The following is a 14,510-nucleotide window of genomic DNA, read 5'->3' on the forward strand; positions in this document are numbered from 1 at the left end:
AAGACGAAGCCTCAGTGCTGGCAACCCTGTCCAAATTCGCTCTCAATTCACCTCGCCAGACCGCTTCATCCCACAAAGACCTCTACACGTGGATAAGAGACGGTCTTACCAAACCACTAAACCTCCAGTCTTACTCCGAGGTAGGGAAAGAAATGAGCGACGGCGAGACAATACCGTGGATCCTTTTCGCTCCGTGAGTGAGCCGCGGTCTCGGGCATTAACGAGGCAAAGAAATGCACCAAATGTCTACAACTTGCGCCCTCCGCAATATGTCCCATCTTTTGTCCATGGGAGAGATGCCACCCCCGCACATATTGATGGAAGCATAGCAACAAGAACTCTCCGTCAGATCAGCGCAGGATTTTGGACCGTGGGAGGCAGAGAGTCTGCTCAGATTGGACAAGTGCAGGGCGTCCCTTCCGGTTCAGGTGGAATGCTGGCCAGTGGCAGCACTGCTCCAATGCACAGCGCTACATTTCTGAATCATGCTAGTCGTGACGACAAAGCAGTGGCTCATGAACGCCGCCTGGCGCTGGCCCTCGACATTGATCAAGCATCTCGGATCCTGCTACAAAACCCTGGTGTTGAAGGAAAGGATGCCAATGCCAGACCCGAACATTGTCCCTTTGTATGGAGGAACAGCGCGTGGACCCGAGAGCCGACATCTTGGTGTATGTACATCTGCCTTCCCACTGTTCGTTTACTGACCATTGAGCAGATATGGCGTACCAAGATGGAGGCCTACTCCAAAGCGAAAAAGCGGTTCCTACCGTCCCCTTCCGGGTTCTCGACGCTCCAAATCTCAAAGATGACTATTACTGCTCCATACTCGCGTACAGTCAGACCTGTCACTCCTTGGCTGTCGCCCTAGGTCAAAAAGTCTATCTCTGGACAGAACAGTATGGCGTGCGCTATCCACCACTCCCCGCTGGCCGAACAGCCAATTTTGTGACCTCCTTAGCTTTCTCATCTAAGAAAGGGGGCAAGGCGATCTTAGCCGTAGCCAGGAACAGCGGGACTGTTACATTATGGAGCTTACTGGAGATCAGACCACGTTTCGATGCTCCTCACCCCTGTGCAGCATCCTGCGTGGCATTCAAGCCTGTTCAAACGCAGCGACCGTCTGTCGCAGGAAATGACACTGTCATGTGCGAAGATCTACTTGTCGGCGACGACTCTGGCAAGATATACTACTACTCTTTGGAGTGGCCAGAATTTGCTCCCGGATCCATGACGCTGCTGGCCAAAATCGACGCCCATAGCCAGAACATCTGCGGGCTCGCATGGTCGCCAGATGGCATGCAGTTTGTATCCGGTGGTAACGATAATCGGGCTCAGCTTTTCGATCCGTCGATTTTCCTCCATGCGGATTACCAGAGGCATGTCTCGACGACTGTGCTAGATCACGCGGCAGACATGTTTGATGATCCTGGCTTTAGGACTCCTCCTCAGCTTCCCACGCCCCCAGCTTCGCCGCAGAGATATCGATCTGCAAGCCACCGAGATTCCTCGAGCTTCAACCGAGGGCCGGCCAACAGTGTGCGTAATTTTGGTCTAGAAACACCACCTCCAACTCCTCTACGTCGGGGCAGAGTAGCCGATCGTTCTCTCACCATCGGCCCTCTTAGCTCACCTGGCATTCCCCGTACAGCTCCTCTACCAAATGCGTCCGTCCTTCGCAATGCGCTCGTGGATCCCGGCATCCCTGGGCAAGCCAATATCCACGTCCATTCCTTTTTTCACGCCGCAGCTGTCAAGGCTATCGCATTCGCTCCGTGGCAGCCGAATCTGCTTGCAACTGGAGGCGGAAGCAACGATCGCCAGATTCATTTCTTTCACACGGGCTCAGGAGCGACTCTGGCCCTGATCAATGTCTTCTCGCAAGTCACCAGCCTGGTGTAGAGCACAACAAGACGCGAGATAGTCGCGACGTTTGGATACTCGCAACCGGAGCATGAAATCAGAATAGCTGTTTTCAGTTGGCCAACCTGTGAATGCGTAGTGAGTATCCCATGGGAGAGAAGGCAGAATGGCGAGATCGGTCGTGCGCTGTGGGCAATACCTTATCCAGGCGGACCAAACGATGCCATACCAATTCGAAGACAGCACGGCCCTAACGGCGGATTTACCTCATGGCAAGCAGTTCAAGAGACTGAAACAGAGCAAAGACGAGCTGCAGCCACAGCTACAGAGATTGTCGGTCCTCGAGTTCGTCGCAGTCTAGCCCCTAGCCCTGAGCGAAGGACCATCACACGCAGAAGACAACCAGCAATGGGCGGTGGGGAATATATGGCAGATGGCCTGAGTGGAGACGTTCGGCGTGAAGGGGAGCGATGGGCAAGTCGGACGGAAGAGGAAGGGAGTCTCATCATCGCATGCTGTGATCAAACGGTCAAGTTCTTTGAGATCTGGGCGGGGAAAAGTAAAGGAAAGAAAGCGCATGGATTAGGCCGCCAGCAAGGTGTTCTGGGCGGGAGTCGAGTGCTGGAAGGATGGTGTGAGAACCTCGATGTGGATGAGATTGGACTTGGGGAAGAGATCATTCGGTAGCTCGTGGACGCAGAGCTGGGACCTCGCATAGATGGGCAGTTGTGAAGAGCAAGAATCGAGACAGAGATGGTGGAATGACCAACATGAGAGGAGTCTTCGTTGATGGCGTATCCTTACTCTTGCCCTAGGTGCGATCCATTTCCTATCAACAAACAAAACAGCATCGGCGGCGGGGAGGGAGAATCGGGTATCCTTATCATATTGTTCGATAAGCCCTCATGAGAACAACAAATACTCATTCATTCATATCTGACTTTTGACCTGGACACATGCAATCTAGAAGAAAAGAAAATATGCTCAATGCCGAATGCTCAATGTTCATGTCATGCTCGCTGGTATCCAGGTCCTCGCTATGCTGAAGCCACCAGAGACGTTTTGCGCGACCAGATGCCTTTAGGTCGCTTTGAAAAAATGATGATCCAACGACATTCCTTCCCCTCCCATTGCGCGGCCATTGCGCTGATGCCTCATTCCTGTTGGATAGAGCATATGTGACTGATCCTCAGATAAGCCTCGTAGGGTAGGGTAGGGTAGGTATTCACTCCATCGCGGGTTGCAGAGTCGGTATGTACACAAGCACATCAGGGCATGCTGTCGGTGATGGGTTGTGGACAGGTCCTTGATGATGCTCTTGGACATTAGTATTAACGTGTGCTGATGGCGGTGGTGATGCTTGTGGATGATCATGACGGTGGGTTGTATAAGCTGCGCATCTCAACCACCTCTGCTTTCCAAGCCATCATTTCTAAACCAGCTCACATATGTATCCTGACAAGAGGTAGCGTAGACAGCGACGTCGCCGAAGGTAGAGGTAGAGATAAGTGTGGACATAGGGACAGAGGCAGACATGCAGCCAAGTGTTGGTGTTCAGCATGGCCAGTCGGTGGAGGAGATACGATGCAGCAGCGGCGCGACAATCTAGGGCTTGTCATTGCCTAGGTATTGTCGCCGACGACCTCTGAAGATGCGTTGCTCAGACTCATTCTGATCAGTCAGGGCAGCTCAGGTCCTGTTCGTCTTCTTCGCCGACTTGTGCTTCGACTTTGATTTCGACTTTGGCGTTTCCAGGCCCAGGTCCATGTCCACATCGTCGTCGTCGATGTGTGGGATTCTCCTTTCCACCTTTCCCTTATTCTTATCGGCCCTTTTCCCTTTCTTGGTGACAGGAGTGGCTTTCGGGAGAGGTTCAGCCTCCTCGAGCGCATCTCTGTCCTCGTCTCCACCCTCCTCATCGTCACTAGAGTCACCAGGCACACGCACTTCATCACCCTCTTCCTCTCCGAAGTCGACGGATCCGTCGTTGATGAAGCTGTCCATCTCCGAGTCTTCGTCCTCTTCTTCCTCGCCTTCATCGTCGTCGTCGCTCTCTTCGCCTGCACTGTCACTCGCGTCTTCATTGTCTGAAGATGCGACAGATGGAGTTTCTGAACCCGCTGGAGACGGCCCGTCATCGTCAGGGTCGGATTCTTCGGCACTGGAAACTTCAGCCTCGTCATCAACAAGGCTCCGCGTACTGCGCACGCCGTTCAGCCTGGGTTCTTCCACCTCGTCCTCTTCGTCGTCGTCGTCCTCTTCGTCGTCGTCGTCCTCTTCGTTGTCAGATGACATATCCTCAGCACCGTTTTCGAGAGGCATTAGATCTTCGTCATCCTCCTCCTCTTCTTCTTCACCGACGAGCCCTTCTAGATCTGTCTGCTGCTTCGTCCTCGACTTCTTGGTTGGCCTGGTAATGTCCTCATCCAAGTCTTCATCGTCACTATCCCAGTTGTCTTCCCCTTCAATGTAGATTATCCCGGGTTCGTCTCTTCCTTTTCTACTGCCCTGTGGTCTCTGAGCCACCAATTGTTTTCGATAACCCAGCTGTGCATCCAGCATGTCCAACTTGCCCTTCAGCAGTAACAAATCATCCAACGTCTGCATCCTCGCGTTCAATACCTCATACAGCGTCCTCACTTTTGCTGTGACGCCGGGCTGGCTTGCTATCGCTCCGCCGTGACAGATACAAGTCCACTGCACCCACGTTATGAGGTGTCCGTACCGCCCTGGACGAGAAGCGAGTCTTTCGGCGAGTTTTGAGAGGAGAATGCCAGCGAGGGTGGAGTCGAGCCGTTGGATGGTGGATTTGACGATGGACATGTCCAGAGTGTGCAAGCAGGCTTCTAGAAGAGAGGTATCATTTGTGCGGAGTGATTGGGTAAGTACTGTGGACAGAGACATGCCAGAAGGTATTGTTGTTTGGCCGGGCTTGAGCGTGACGACGGAGGTATCGCGTTGAGAGATGGCTGATGCGATGGATATCTCGTGGGGGTGTTTGGATGCTAATAGTTCGCCAAAAGAGGGTTCTCCCTCTTCCGCTTCTGAGTCGGTATCTGCGTCGCCCAAGCCTGTGGCTTCTGCTTTTTCAGTGTCTGCCATCTCTTCGTCGGAATCCATGTCTGAGGCTTCATCACCTTCCCCTGCGTCTTCAGCCTTCGTCTTGATCGCTGCTTCGTTGGCAGATTCACCCTCTTCGGAATCGTCAGTCTCTTCCGCGCCTTCGCTGTCAGAGATTGAAATCGCAGCGCCCAGAGATACGCCTCCTGCCCCACCATTGACAACGACAGTCCTCGATTCATCCACATATGTTTTCCCCAGGTCCTTAACTCCGTTGAGGGTGGCTGTGTTGAGAGTAGATGAACTCGTCGCTTTCAGAACCTCTCTAATGCCGTCAAAAAGTACTTCTCCGTTTCCTTCGTCCTGCCATCTCACTTTCTGAAAGGCCACGTCCACGCCACCATCGGCGGAGACGAGGATGACGTCGGACCCTTGGAGGAATGCTGCTAGGATTGGGACATGTTTAACTTTTGAGTCCGGAGTGACCAACCGAATCGAGGCCGTTGCTTTTCTTGTGAGGTTCTTTCTGCTAGATTTCAAATCTCCGTTGACTTGCTGATTTTCCACAAAGGGTCTGGGAAAGAGCTCAACGGTCCCTTCTTTTGTTACCACGCAAAGAACCTGCTGACGCAGGGCGTCTGCCGCTTCGACCGATGGAGTCGCAAGGTCGAGAGAAACGACACCACTTCCTGCGACTAAAGTGCGCACGAGTCTCTTTTGAGATATGTCGTAGACGTTGATGTACCTCTCGGGGTCTGCAGCGAGGAAATATTCGGAAGACCCTGCAACGTTTAAGCCTGACCGACATAATGAATGGACTGGATTTTTGAAGGAATCGAAGCGATCTATCCGAAAATCATCGGACGATACGAGGTCGATTGCAAACGGGGTGGAAGAGGCACAAATAATCGGGGGGATGTTTTGGGTCGGCGAAGCGAGGATATTGATAGCAGGGTCCGGGAGGTTGATTGTCCTGCACTTGTTAACAACCAAATGTGATGCGACGGATCCATAGTTACAACTGACCTGATGGGTTGGTCCTTGGCCAGATCCCATTGTAACAGCTTTGCATCTTCACCTATGCTCCAACCGTGCAGATAATCTGCGCAAGAGAATTTGAAATCTTTGACCCCTCGCTCATGTCCCCCGCTCAGAGTCCCTACGATTCGACCCTCCGCAGGCGAGAACATACAAATCTGGGAGGTGTTGGTTCCGTACGCGACGACTGCGCCATCATTACTCTCCGAACCCCGCTTGCGCTTCTTCTTTAGTGCTGATTGCTGTCGTTCCCGATATGCACCGCCATAGTAACCCCAATCGAGGCAAGTGATCTTTGAGCCAGCTCTGGTCTCATGCTGGCTGCGCAAACGTCCCGTAGCCGTGTCATGAATGCGCAATTGGTGAACGTCAAAGCTCTGAATGACTGAGGCGAAGAGGTGCAATTGCAGTTGTGAGGGAGCAAACGCTGATTTCAACACTGAGGATTTTTGAGTATTGACACCGGCGGCTACTGCGGGCGAAGAGGCGGAGGAAATTTTGGAGACTGGTTTTTGAGGGTCTTTCCGGCCCATATTGAGGGCTGGGTTGGGAGTCAAAAGGAAGAGGACAGGGTATTCAGGTAAAGTGTGAGTTTCCAAGTGACATTGCAGTTGATGTCAACCGGTGGTGCCTGAGATCTCGCGCTTCAACCTACTGGATGCTGGCTGGTGTACAGAATTTATCAGTCCGGCAAAAAAAAGTTGAACGAATGTTTGGAGAATCAATTGTCGGCTGGCCGCAGAGGACGCCATGCCATTGTTGGCATAGCTCTTTTGCACTTGTTCATATGTCTGAACACCCGTAAATTCTGCTGTTCGGGTACAGTGATTCGCCGGAGCAGCCTGCACTCTTCCTCAACTGGTGCTGCTGCCCTTCGACCCTCCAGAGCCCCTCTCAGAAATCTTTCCTTCACCAACATTCACTCCAGCGGTCATTTACCGTATTCATTCATGAAAGTCTTCATCGACGCTGTCGCTGGTTCCACGGCTGGAAATGGGGTTTTTCTTTTGCACCATCTTCCGCCGCTTTCTCGCATCTCTCGCATCGTCCCCCAGCCATCAGGGTGGAAATACCCGCTGTAGCCCCAATTGAGACACGCCTGATGCTCATTTGTGTTCTGTGGCTGCCATTCTAGGCCCATTGGATTCACTAAATTATCCCGCCCGTCATGCACCTGCCGTCTCATTTCCTTTCCTTTGTTCATCGCTCATGAGCATTGCAGAAAGGCACGCTTGTTGACTGGATCATCTAGGAAGTTGTCGACCCTGCAGTGCACCGCCTCTTGTGTTTGACTTCGGAGGTGAGCAAACCTAATCATGAAAAGCAGGGCGGACTTTTTGGGCATTTGTTCGAAATGCTGCCTGCATCGGACATGGCCTTGATCCTCTGGTTGGACCGGTCAAGGCGGAAAGCTGCGGAAATTACTCTACAGGGGAAAAACGCTGCTACCCTCGACCTTTCGCGGATGAGCGACCATTCCTCTCGACAACAGCCTCGACGACAATTTTCAAGCATGTTTCCTACCTGAAAGGAAAACCTTCCTTCTACTGCTCACGCAGACAGCCAACACTCGCCGCATTCTCCGATGCTATCTCCTGCCCTACCCCCGAGAAAAGTCAATGAGTCATGCACGTGCGGTCACGTGATCAAATATTCGGTCACCATGATGGAATTATTGTCGAAGGCAGGGATAGAGCGGGTGCGCGGAGCGAGCTAAAGGTCGATGCAGATTATTACTGCTCGGGAAGTTGCCAAGCGCATCAACAAAGACAAAAGCGGTTCGCATCGAATGTATCAACGCATCTGGAGCTGACCCAGCAGAGTGCCCCAAAATTTTCGAGACACACAAAAAGGAAAATAGCAAAAAGGGGTCCGCCGATGAATAAGGAGATAACAGAGAACAAGATGGTGGACAGGTGGCCCAAGGTACGCGAGGCGTCAGACCAGGCCACAAGTGGGCACAGGAGAAGGGGAGCAGACAGCAGCGGCTTGGAATGGAGGGAGGCGGAGGGGGAGGGAGGAGGGCAGATGAGGCAGCAGCAGAGGAAGAGGCATGCCGCACACAGGACTCGGAATCAGAACTTGGGGGGCTGCAATCGATTTGCTTGGGCAGAGCTAAGAACCTTGGAAGCTAGCAGGGCGAGGACGAGGCCAATCATGCCCGGCGGACGCAGGCTCTGTGCATCCACTCTGGAGATTCTGCAAGGATGACCATGCCAGGATCATCTAGCGTCGCTGCATCATAGTGCGCAGTGGGCCTCCTGGTGGACTTGCACCCCCCTCGGTGGCTGCGAATGCCCGATCCTATTTAACGGGCTTCCGCGCAAAATTTGTTGTGTCGCTTGCACCTCAACCTGAAATACCGCCGCTCGGCTGGCCTTCCTTCTGAAACCACCTCTTTTTTTATTTCCCTCTTGCCCGGCCCGCTGACGACGCGCCCGACAAACAACAACATTCTCCAATCCCAATCCACGCGCATCACCTCTTTTCCCATTTTCTGTTGCCATCGGCCATCGGCCATCGATCATCGATCACCATCATCGCCGTCGTCATCGTCGCCATCACGGTCGCCACTCTTCTCCCATTGTCGACTGTTGCCTGTTTCCTTTCCCCATACTTGAAACAAGTAACTCGTTGGTGAGGCGAGGCTTGCGCTGAGCCTTCCCGCTCCGACTCTCACGCGCACCACGTGACATCGTCGCGATTGTCACATGACCTGTCGAGATTTTCGCAAGGCTGGTGTTGAAGTTGGTGTCGCCACTGGAGACACTGGGCTGCGTCGATACATTTCCCGCTGCTCCTCCTCCGCCCGCATCTGGATCTCGTCGACTATTTATTAATCTCGACCCCCTCCTCCATCCTGTTGTCGAATTCATTCTTGGCCCGCGTCACACCTCTGCGCGCGCCCTTTGTTTTGCCGTCCTTTCTCTTCACGCCATCCCTTCGCCACGTTGTGCCTTGTAAAATATCTCACTCTTAATTAATTAACTTTTTGCGCCCAACATCTGTTTCGTTTTCGGCTGGTCCGATCGCCATCACCCTGAGATTTGCGCACTCGCTCTTGGCAAAATGGACGTGGAAATGCAGATGGAGGCTCATGGGTATGTGGACTTCACTTCTCCGAGGTGTCGCGACTCGTTTCATCTGACCCTCACCAGATTGCCCACGCAATTCAGCTCCACCTCAGAGCAGCCGGAAGAGTCTCATATCGCCGACAATCTGGCTGCCTCAATATCAAATTCAGAGGCGACGGTGAACCCAAGTCCACCCAAGCAACCTGCAGTTGATGCGCCGCAACCAGAGCCGGTCAAGACGGTGCCAGAGGCAATCACAGACGCAGTCGCAGTTGCGGAGGCAGTTCCGGACGCGGTTCCTGAGGCAGCTTCTGAGGCAGCGCTATCAGCGCCCTCAGCGCCCTCTGAAGCGCTGCTGCCTCCACCTGCCACAAATGGGGTCACAGATCATGAAGGTGAACCTGTCCAGCAGCCTCCTACAGTTGTTCCCGACTCTCAACCTCAGACTTCTCTCGACAACCAATCTTCCACAATTCCAGAGACCACATCAATATCCGACACCAACCTGACCGAATCATTTATCCCCTCTTCCATCCCTGCCGAAATCCAGTCCTCCGCTACACCGCTGGAGACAAGTCAGTCGACGATGGACATCTCAGAGCCCCCGGCAATCCCGCCCGAGGTGCCAGTATCTGATCTGCGCACCGCGCCCCATTCGGACGCGCTAACCCCTGAAGCTGTCGCAAAGGTCGAGGCCCAGAAACACGACATCGACAATTCTGCCGATCTACCCACGCCCCTCAAGCCAGAGGCCGCCGACAGCTCATTCCAAACCTCGTTGGTCGTAGATTCGGCCGCCACGAACATTGGCCTTCCCTCTCCACCCGCGCAGTCGCCGCCACTAGCGCCACAACAAGCGCCTGCAGCGTTGGCTGAGCAGAAGCCAGCAGATCTACCGACAGCGCAACCACTGGAACAGCCTCTAGAACCAGAACAACCGACGCAGGTCACAGAGCCAGCTCCGGCAGTGGAGCAACCCAGTGAACCCGCGCCAACACCCGCCATCCCTGCTCCAGCTGAACCCGAAGACCAAGTGATGACTGATGCATCACCGCAACCGGTTAAGCAGATCCATGCGCGCGATGAAGATGCCGAAGATGCCGAACGTGCTGCCAAGCGCGTCAAGACAGACGAACCACGTCCACTCACCGAAGAGCCACAGTTTAAAGTCCCGGATGTACCTGCGCCCGCTGTGTCGTCGCCAGCTACGGCCAACGGCGAAACTGAGAGTTCTGCAGCGGCCACGGAGGATGGCGATGATTCAGTGACTCCAGCGCGCTTGGCGCATATGAAGAAGGTGATCTCAAACCTCAAGAAGAGCAATGCTTCTGGGCCTTTTAGACTTCCCGTGGACTATGTTACGCTCAATATTCCGAATTATCCCGAGATCATCAAACAACCCATGGATCTAGGTACAATTGACCAGCGGTTGAAGCGCAACGAATACACGTCGGTAGCCACGTTCGTTGCTGACTTTGAATTGATCGTGACCAATTGTTTCACTTTCAACGGTCCCGACCACGGTGTTTCACAGCAAGCCAGGAAAATGAAGGCATCGTTCGATGGTCAGATGAGGAATCTCCCAAAGGCCAGCATCGAGGAGCCTTCGAAAGAGGTCAAGAAAGCAGTCAAAAAGCAAGAGCCGACGAGAACCGCGCCTCCACGCCGACCATCTGTGAGCACGTCTACGACGAATGTCGGTGCAGCTAGTTCACCCAGCTCTGCAGCCCCACCAACACCCGCTTTTGCGCCAAATCCGGATGGTATGCCTCTTATCCGGCGCGATTCGAGTTTGACGGATGGTCGACCTAAGAGAGCTATTGTCCCGACCAAGCGCAATTCGGAGTTCGGAGGTGGCAGACCTAGAAAGAAGAAGTACGAGTTGCAGCTGAAGTTCTGCGATGAAGTCCTGAAGGAACTCATGAACGCCAAAAACTGGCAAGCAAACCAATACTTCATGTATCCCGTGGATCCGGTGGCCCTGAACATTCCGACGTACTTCCAGATCATCAAGAAACCGATGGATTTGTCGACCGTCAAAACCAAACTCCAGAACAACGCCTACGAAAAAGCCAAGGACTTTGAGGAGGACATCCGTCTGATCTTCAAAAACTGCTTCAAATTCAACCCCGAAGGTGACTTGGTCAACTCTTCTGGTCATCAATTGGAAGAACTGTTCAACAGGAAATGGGCAACCAAAGATGACTGGCTTGCTGCACGAGAGCCACCGTCGGTTACGCAGTCTGATGTGGATGACGATGAGGAGGAAGAAGAGGAAAGTGAAGTTGAAGCAGAGGGCGATAGCGAAGAGGAGCGGAACGAAAAGATCAAAAAGCTACAGGCGCAGATCGAGGAAATGTCAAAGCAGATGGGTGAATTGACGCAGAAGAAGGTCAAGAAATCCAAATCCCCCCCCACGAAGAAAAAGGAGAAGACGAAACCCAAGAAGGAGAAATCGGAGGGCGCAGTCTCCAAACCTAGCAAGGACAAGAAAGAAAAGAAGAAGCCACAGCCCAAGAAACAAGAGAAAGACCGATATGTCACGTTCGCCGAGAAGCAATACATCTCGAACGGGATTGCCATGCTGCCGGAGAAACAAATGCAGGAAGCGCTGCGTATCATCCAGCAGAGCGTTCCATCCTTGGCCAACAGTGATCAAAATGAGATTGAGCTGGATATCGAGGAAGTCCCTAACAGTGCACTTCTGAAGTTGCTCGGCTTCGTCAAGAAGTACGCTGGTCCGCCTCCCGATGAGCCGAAAGTGGAACATACCGAAGCGTACCATGCGCCTGCCCATCACAAAAGCAAGAAGAGCAAGCCTATGAGCAAGCATGAGCAGGAGGCACAGATTGAGGAATTGAAGGGCAAGCTGGGAGCATACGCCGGACCGATTTCTCCGAATGCTGTACCCTCGATAGAGACGGGCGATAGTAGCGACGATGACAACTCCGAGGAGAGCGAGGAGGAGTAGTTTTTTGACACTCACATCGCGCTTGATGAGTGATGGGGGAAACATCGTTTTTGCATTGGCGCTCGGAAAGAAGACCAGAAATCGATTGGGGAGCCACGCAGAGCAGCCGATGGCAGTCAAACAGGCACACATTTTAACGCCCAAAGCTAAGGCTGCAAGGAATGAATTCGAAACGCACACACTGGGCCTCGCGGGACAGTTGAGATTGGCAGTTTACGTTTGTAGACAGTATGCAATTTTGCTGGAGAGGAAGAGCAAGCCAGCAGACACTGCGCTTGAGCTGGAGGAAAGACGAAGATGAACTGAATGAACAAAAAATATCAAAAGAGTCAGTTGCTGCCAAACCAATTCATTTCTTGCTCTGTTCCCTGTATAGTCCAACTTTTAGTGTGAGATGCCAGTAATGGACAAGGAGTTATGTAGCCAATCGTTTTCAATTCTCGGTTCTGTCTGATCCAAGCTCCACGCCGAGGAGGCCAATTCTGAGTCAAAATTCACGCTTCACAAATAAATACGAGTCCCGAGTAGTGTTTGGTCTCGACGACCGGCGACCGGCGACCGGCGACCGGCGACGCAGCCGCCGCCACGTAAGACCAACTGCGAGTTTGGATCTTGACGGTTGTGCTTGTTTGCCCCGTCTTTGGGCGCATTGGTCCTCTCCAATCGTCGAATTGTCTGGCTGCCAAATCATCGAGAACGGCACGCGACCGGGTAGACACTCCTGTGGAAACGGGGCAAGATGATTCCCCTGGTCGCGGCGTCGGAGTTGGAGGCCAACCCGGCCTTTGCGAGGCTGTGGGAATACCTTACCCGGGAGGCACTGGCGGAGGATGGGTCGAGTAGGAAAGAAGAGCGCGAGAGGGAGCGGCGGTGGAGAGCAGGGAGGAGGACGAGAAGCAGACGTGAGAAGGGCGACGGCGGGAGAGGAGGAGGATTGAGTGGGTGGCGTGAGACTGGAGAGGAAGAAGTGTGCGGCGTGGGTGGTGATGGCGTGGTGAGAGGGGGTGGTGCAGGGCTTGGATATGAAGATCGAGATCGAAATCAAGAACCAGAACAAGAACAAGAGGATGAAGACGAGGACGTTGTCGAAGATGATGAAGGAAGAGACGAAGACAAGAAAGAGAGACAGCAGAGTTTAAGCCTGGATGAACAGCTCCACGCCCTCCGGGTCGAGAGGGTCAAGAGGCGCATCCTCCGCGACGTGCTCGAGGATGCCGCCCACCTCGACCTCTCCGCCGGCCACACTCACGCCCAGGGCGAAGATCTCCGTCAAGGGAGTGAATCTCTACAATCACGCAGCGCAGAGACGCGCAGTCGAAGTGGGAGGCGAATACCGGTACCCGTCTCCACGACTGCGCCTGTTACACCAGCTGGAGCTGCGAAGAGCGATATCGCAGATGTCACGAACAAAGACCTCGATCTTCAGAGTCATGCGACAGCAACGGAAAAATTCAGAACATCTGGGGAGATGGACAATGCGGGTGCTGTGCGGCCTACTGGGAATTATCTCCCGCAGAGCGTCGGAGAGCTTGTTCGTGTCGTCTCAGCGTATTTGCATGTCAGCCTTGAAGGGTCTGGAGATCTCTTCCCATCGTCAAACGAGAGTGATACGCGGCAGCTGGCTTTCACACAGGAAAATGGCGGGACGGAGGAGGATGAGAAAGAAGAAGGCCTTCTCTACGAGGACATCCTGCGCTTCAAGGCGAACATCGCTCCTATCGCTAACGCGGTCTCCTCGCGCCTCGTCGAGCTCGAGTCGTCGCTCTGTGTCTTGTCGAATATCGCACTTGACCACAGCGATGACAATGAAGACGAAGAATATGGCCGCGCCGAAGGGATGCAAGGCCGCATGCGTCCATCTCAAAGTCTGCACGAAAGCATCCAAGCCCAACTATCCCACCTCTCCGACCTCCGCGATACCCTTCTCCCATCCTCTCTCACCACACTGAACACAACTCTTCAGCACCTGCTCACTCTCCAGCGGCATCTCCTACAATTGCAGATCCAGCATCTCGAAACCTCCAAGCACGGCGTCCTCTCTCGCTACACCATGTCAAAGATTGCGTTCCTGGACACCGTGGCGCAGGCTATGGCGTTGAAGGTACAGGTTCTGGTGTTGGAAGCGAGAAGAGAGTTTCAATTCTCCCCGGAAGTGGAGAGGAAGAAGGAAGTGATCAGAGAGAAGATGGCCGAGGTGGAAAAGGAGGAAGATGAGTTGGATGAAAGGATCAGGCTGTTGGACGGCGTGTTGGCGGAGTATGAGGCTGTTGATCCGGGAACGGGGATCATGGGGAAACTGGGAGTGAGGTACAAAGAGATTGAAGAGGAGATGGAGGGCGTCAAGAGAGATATTGAGAAGCTGCAGAGACAAGCAGCGAAGCGTTGAAGTAGAAGCAGGTGGGATGCGGCGAGGCTGCAGTTCAGCCTCACTAGCCTTGTTGCACATACGTCACCCGGTAGTCTTGGCTCAGTCCAACGAAGGGATCTTGACTCTTCCCGCTACC

General features: G+C 53.5%; 6 protein-coding genes across 6 annotated transcripts; 5 read left to right on the plus strand and 1 right to left on the minus strand.

The window, feature by feature from the left end:
• Positions 1-433: 433 nt before the first annotated feature.
• Positions 434-1,902, plus strand: PV07_12318 (uncharacterized protein; the record flags this gene model as incomplete). The annotated part of the gene is made up of 2 exons (XM_016399837.1): positions 434-671; positions 719-1,902. 2 exons carry the CDS (start codon positions 434-436, stop codon positions 1,900-1,902), a joined length of 1,422 nt encoding a protein of 473 aa, XP_016242649.1.
• Positions 1,903-2,029: 127 nt separating this feature from the next.
• Positions 2,030-2,224, plus strand: PV07_12319 (uncharacterized protein; the record flags this gene model as incomplete). Its single annotated transcript, XM_016399838.1, has 1 exon — positions 2,030-2,224. The coding sequence occupies one exon, from the start codon at positions 2,030-2,032 to the stop codon at positions 2,222-2,224; it is 195 nt and encodes a 64-aa protein (XP_016242650.1).
• Positions 2,225-2,271: 47 nt separating this feature from the next.
• Positions 2,272-2,550, plus strand: PV07_12320 (uncharacterized protein; the record flags this gene model as incomplete). The annotated part of the gene is made up of 1 exon (XM_016399839.1): positions 2,272-2,550. The coding sequence occupies one exon, from the start codon at positions 2,272-2,274 to the stop codon at positions 2,548-2,550; it is 279 nt and encodes a 92-aa protein (XP_016242651.1).
• Positions 2,551-2,754: 204 nt separating this feature from the next.
• Positions 2,755-6,640, minus strand: PV07_12321 (uncharacterized protein). Its single transcript, XM_016399840.1, has 2 exons — positions 5,950-6,640; positions 2,755-5,896 (listed from the first exon to the last, which is right to left on the minus strand). Exons 1-2 carry the CDS (start codon positions 6,492-6,494, stop codon positions 3,553-3,555), a joined length of 2,889 nt encoding a protein of 962 aa, XP_016242652.1. The 5' UTR covers positions 6,495-6,640; the 3' UTR covers positions 2,755-3,552.
• A 1,343-nt stretch (positions 6,641-7,983) lies between these two features.
• On the plus strand, positions 7,984-12,433 carry PV07_12322 (uncharacterized protein). Its single transcript, XM_016399841.1, has 2 exons — positions 7,984-9,062; positions 9,120-12,433. The coding sequence occupies exons 1-2, from the start codon at positions 9,031-9,033 to the stop codon at positions 12,004-12,006; spliced, it is 2,919 nt and encodes a 972-aa protein (XP_016242653.1). The 5' UTR covers positions 7,984-9,030; the 3' UTR covers positions 12,007-12,433.
• Positions 12,434-12,592: 159 nt separating this feature from the next.
• On the plus strand, positions 12,593-14,505 carry PV07_12323 (uncharacterized protein). Its single transcript, XM_016399842.1, has one exon. It carries the CDS (start codon positions 12,746-12,748, stop codon positions 14,390-14,392), a length of 1,647 nt encoding a protein of 548 aa, XP_016242654.1. The 5' UTR covers positions 12,593-12,745; the 3' UTR covers positions 14,393-14,505.
• The last annotated feature ends 5 nt before the right edge of the window (positions 14,506-14,510 follow it).

The sequence above is a fragment of the Cladophialophora immunda genome (genome assembly GCF_000835495.1).
Source record: "Cladophialophora immunda strain CBS 83496 unplaced genomic scaffold supercont1.8, whole genome shotgun sequence".
Classification (NCBI taxonomy): Eukaryota; Fungi; Ascomycota; class Eurotiomycetes; order Chaetothyriales; family Herpotrichiellaceae; genus Cladophialophora; species Cladophialophora immunda.

Excerpts from the sequence above, each read along its gene's own strand:
- PV07_12323 (XM_016399842.1), top strand. The coding sequence starts at position 12,746 with ATGATTCCCCTGGTCGCGGCGTCGGAGTTGGAGGCCAACCCGGCCTTT.
- PV07_12321 (XM_016399840.1), bottom strand. The coding sequence starts at position 6,494 with ATGGGCCGGAAAGACCCTCAAAAACCAGTCTCCAAAATTTCCTCCGCC. Across the intron at positions 5,897-5,949 it reads GCCAAGGACCAACCCATCAG|GACAATCAACCTCCCGGACC; the intron begins GTCAGTTGTAAC and ends TAACAAGTGCAG.
- PV07_12322 (XM_016399841.1), top strand. The coding sequence starts at position 9,031 with ATGGACGTGGAAATGCAGATGGAGGCTCATGG. Across the intron at positions 9,063-9,119 it reads ATGCAGATGGAGGCTCATGG|ATTGCCCACGCAATTCAGCT; the intron begins GTATGTGGACTT and ends GACCCTCACCAG.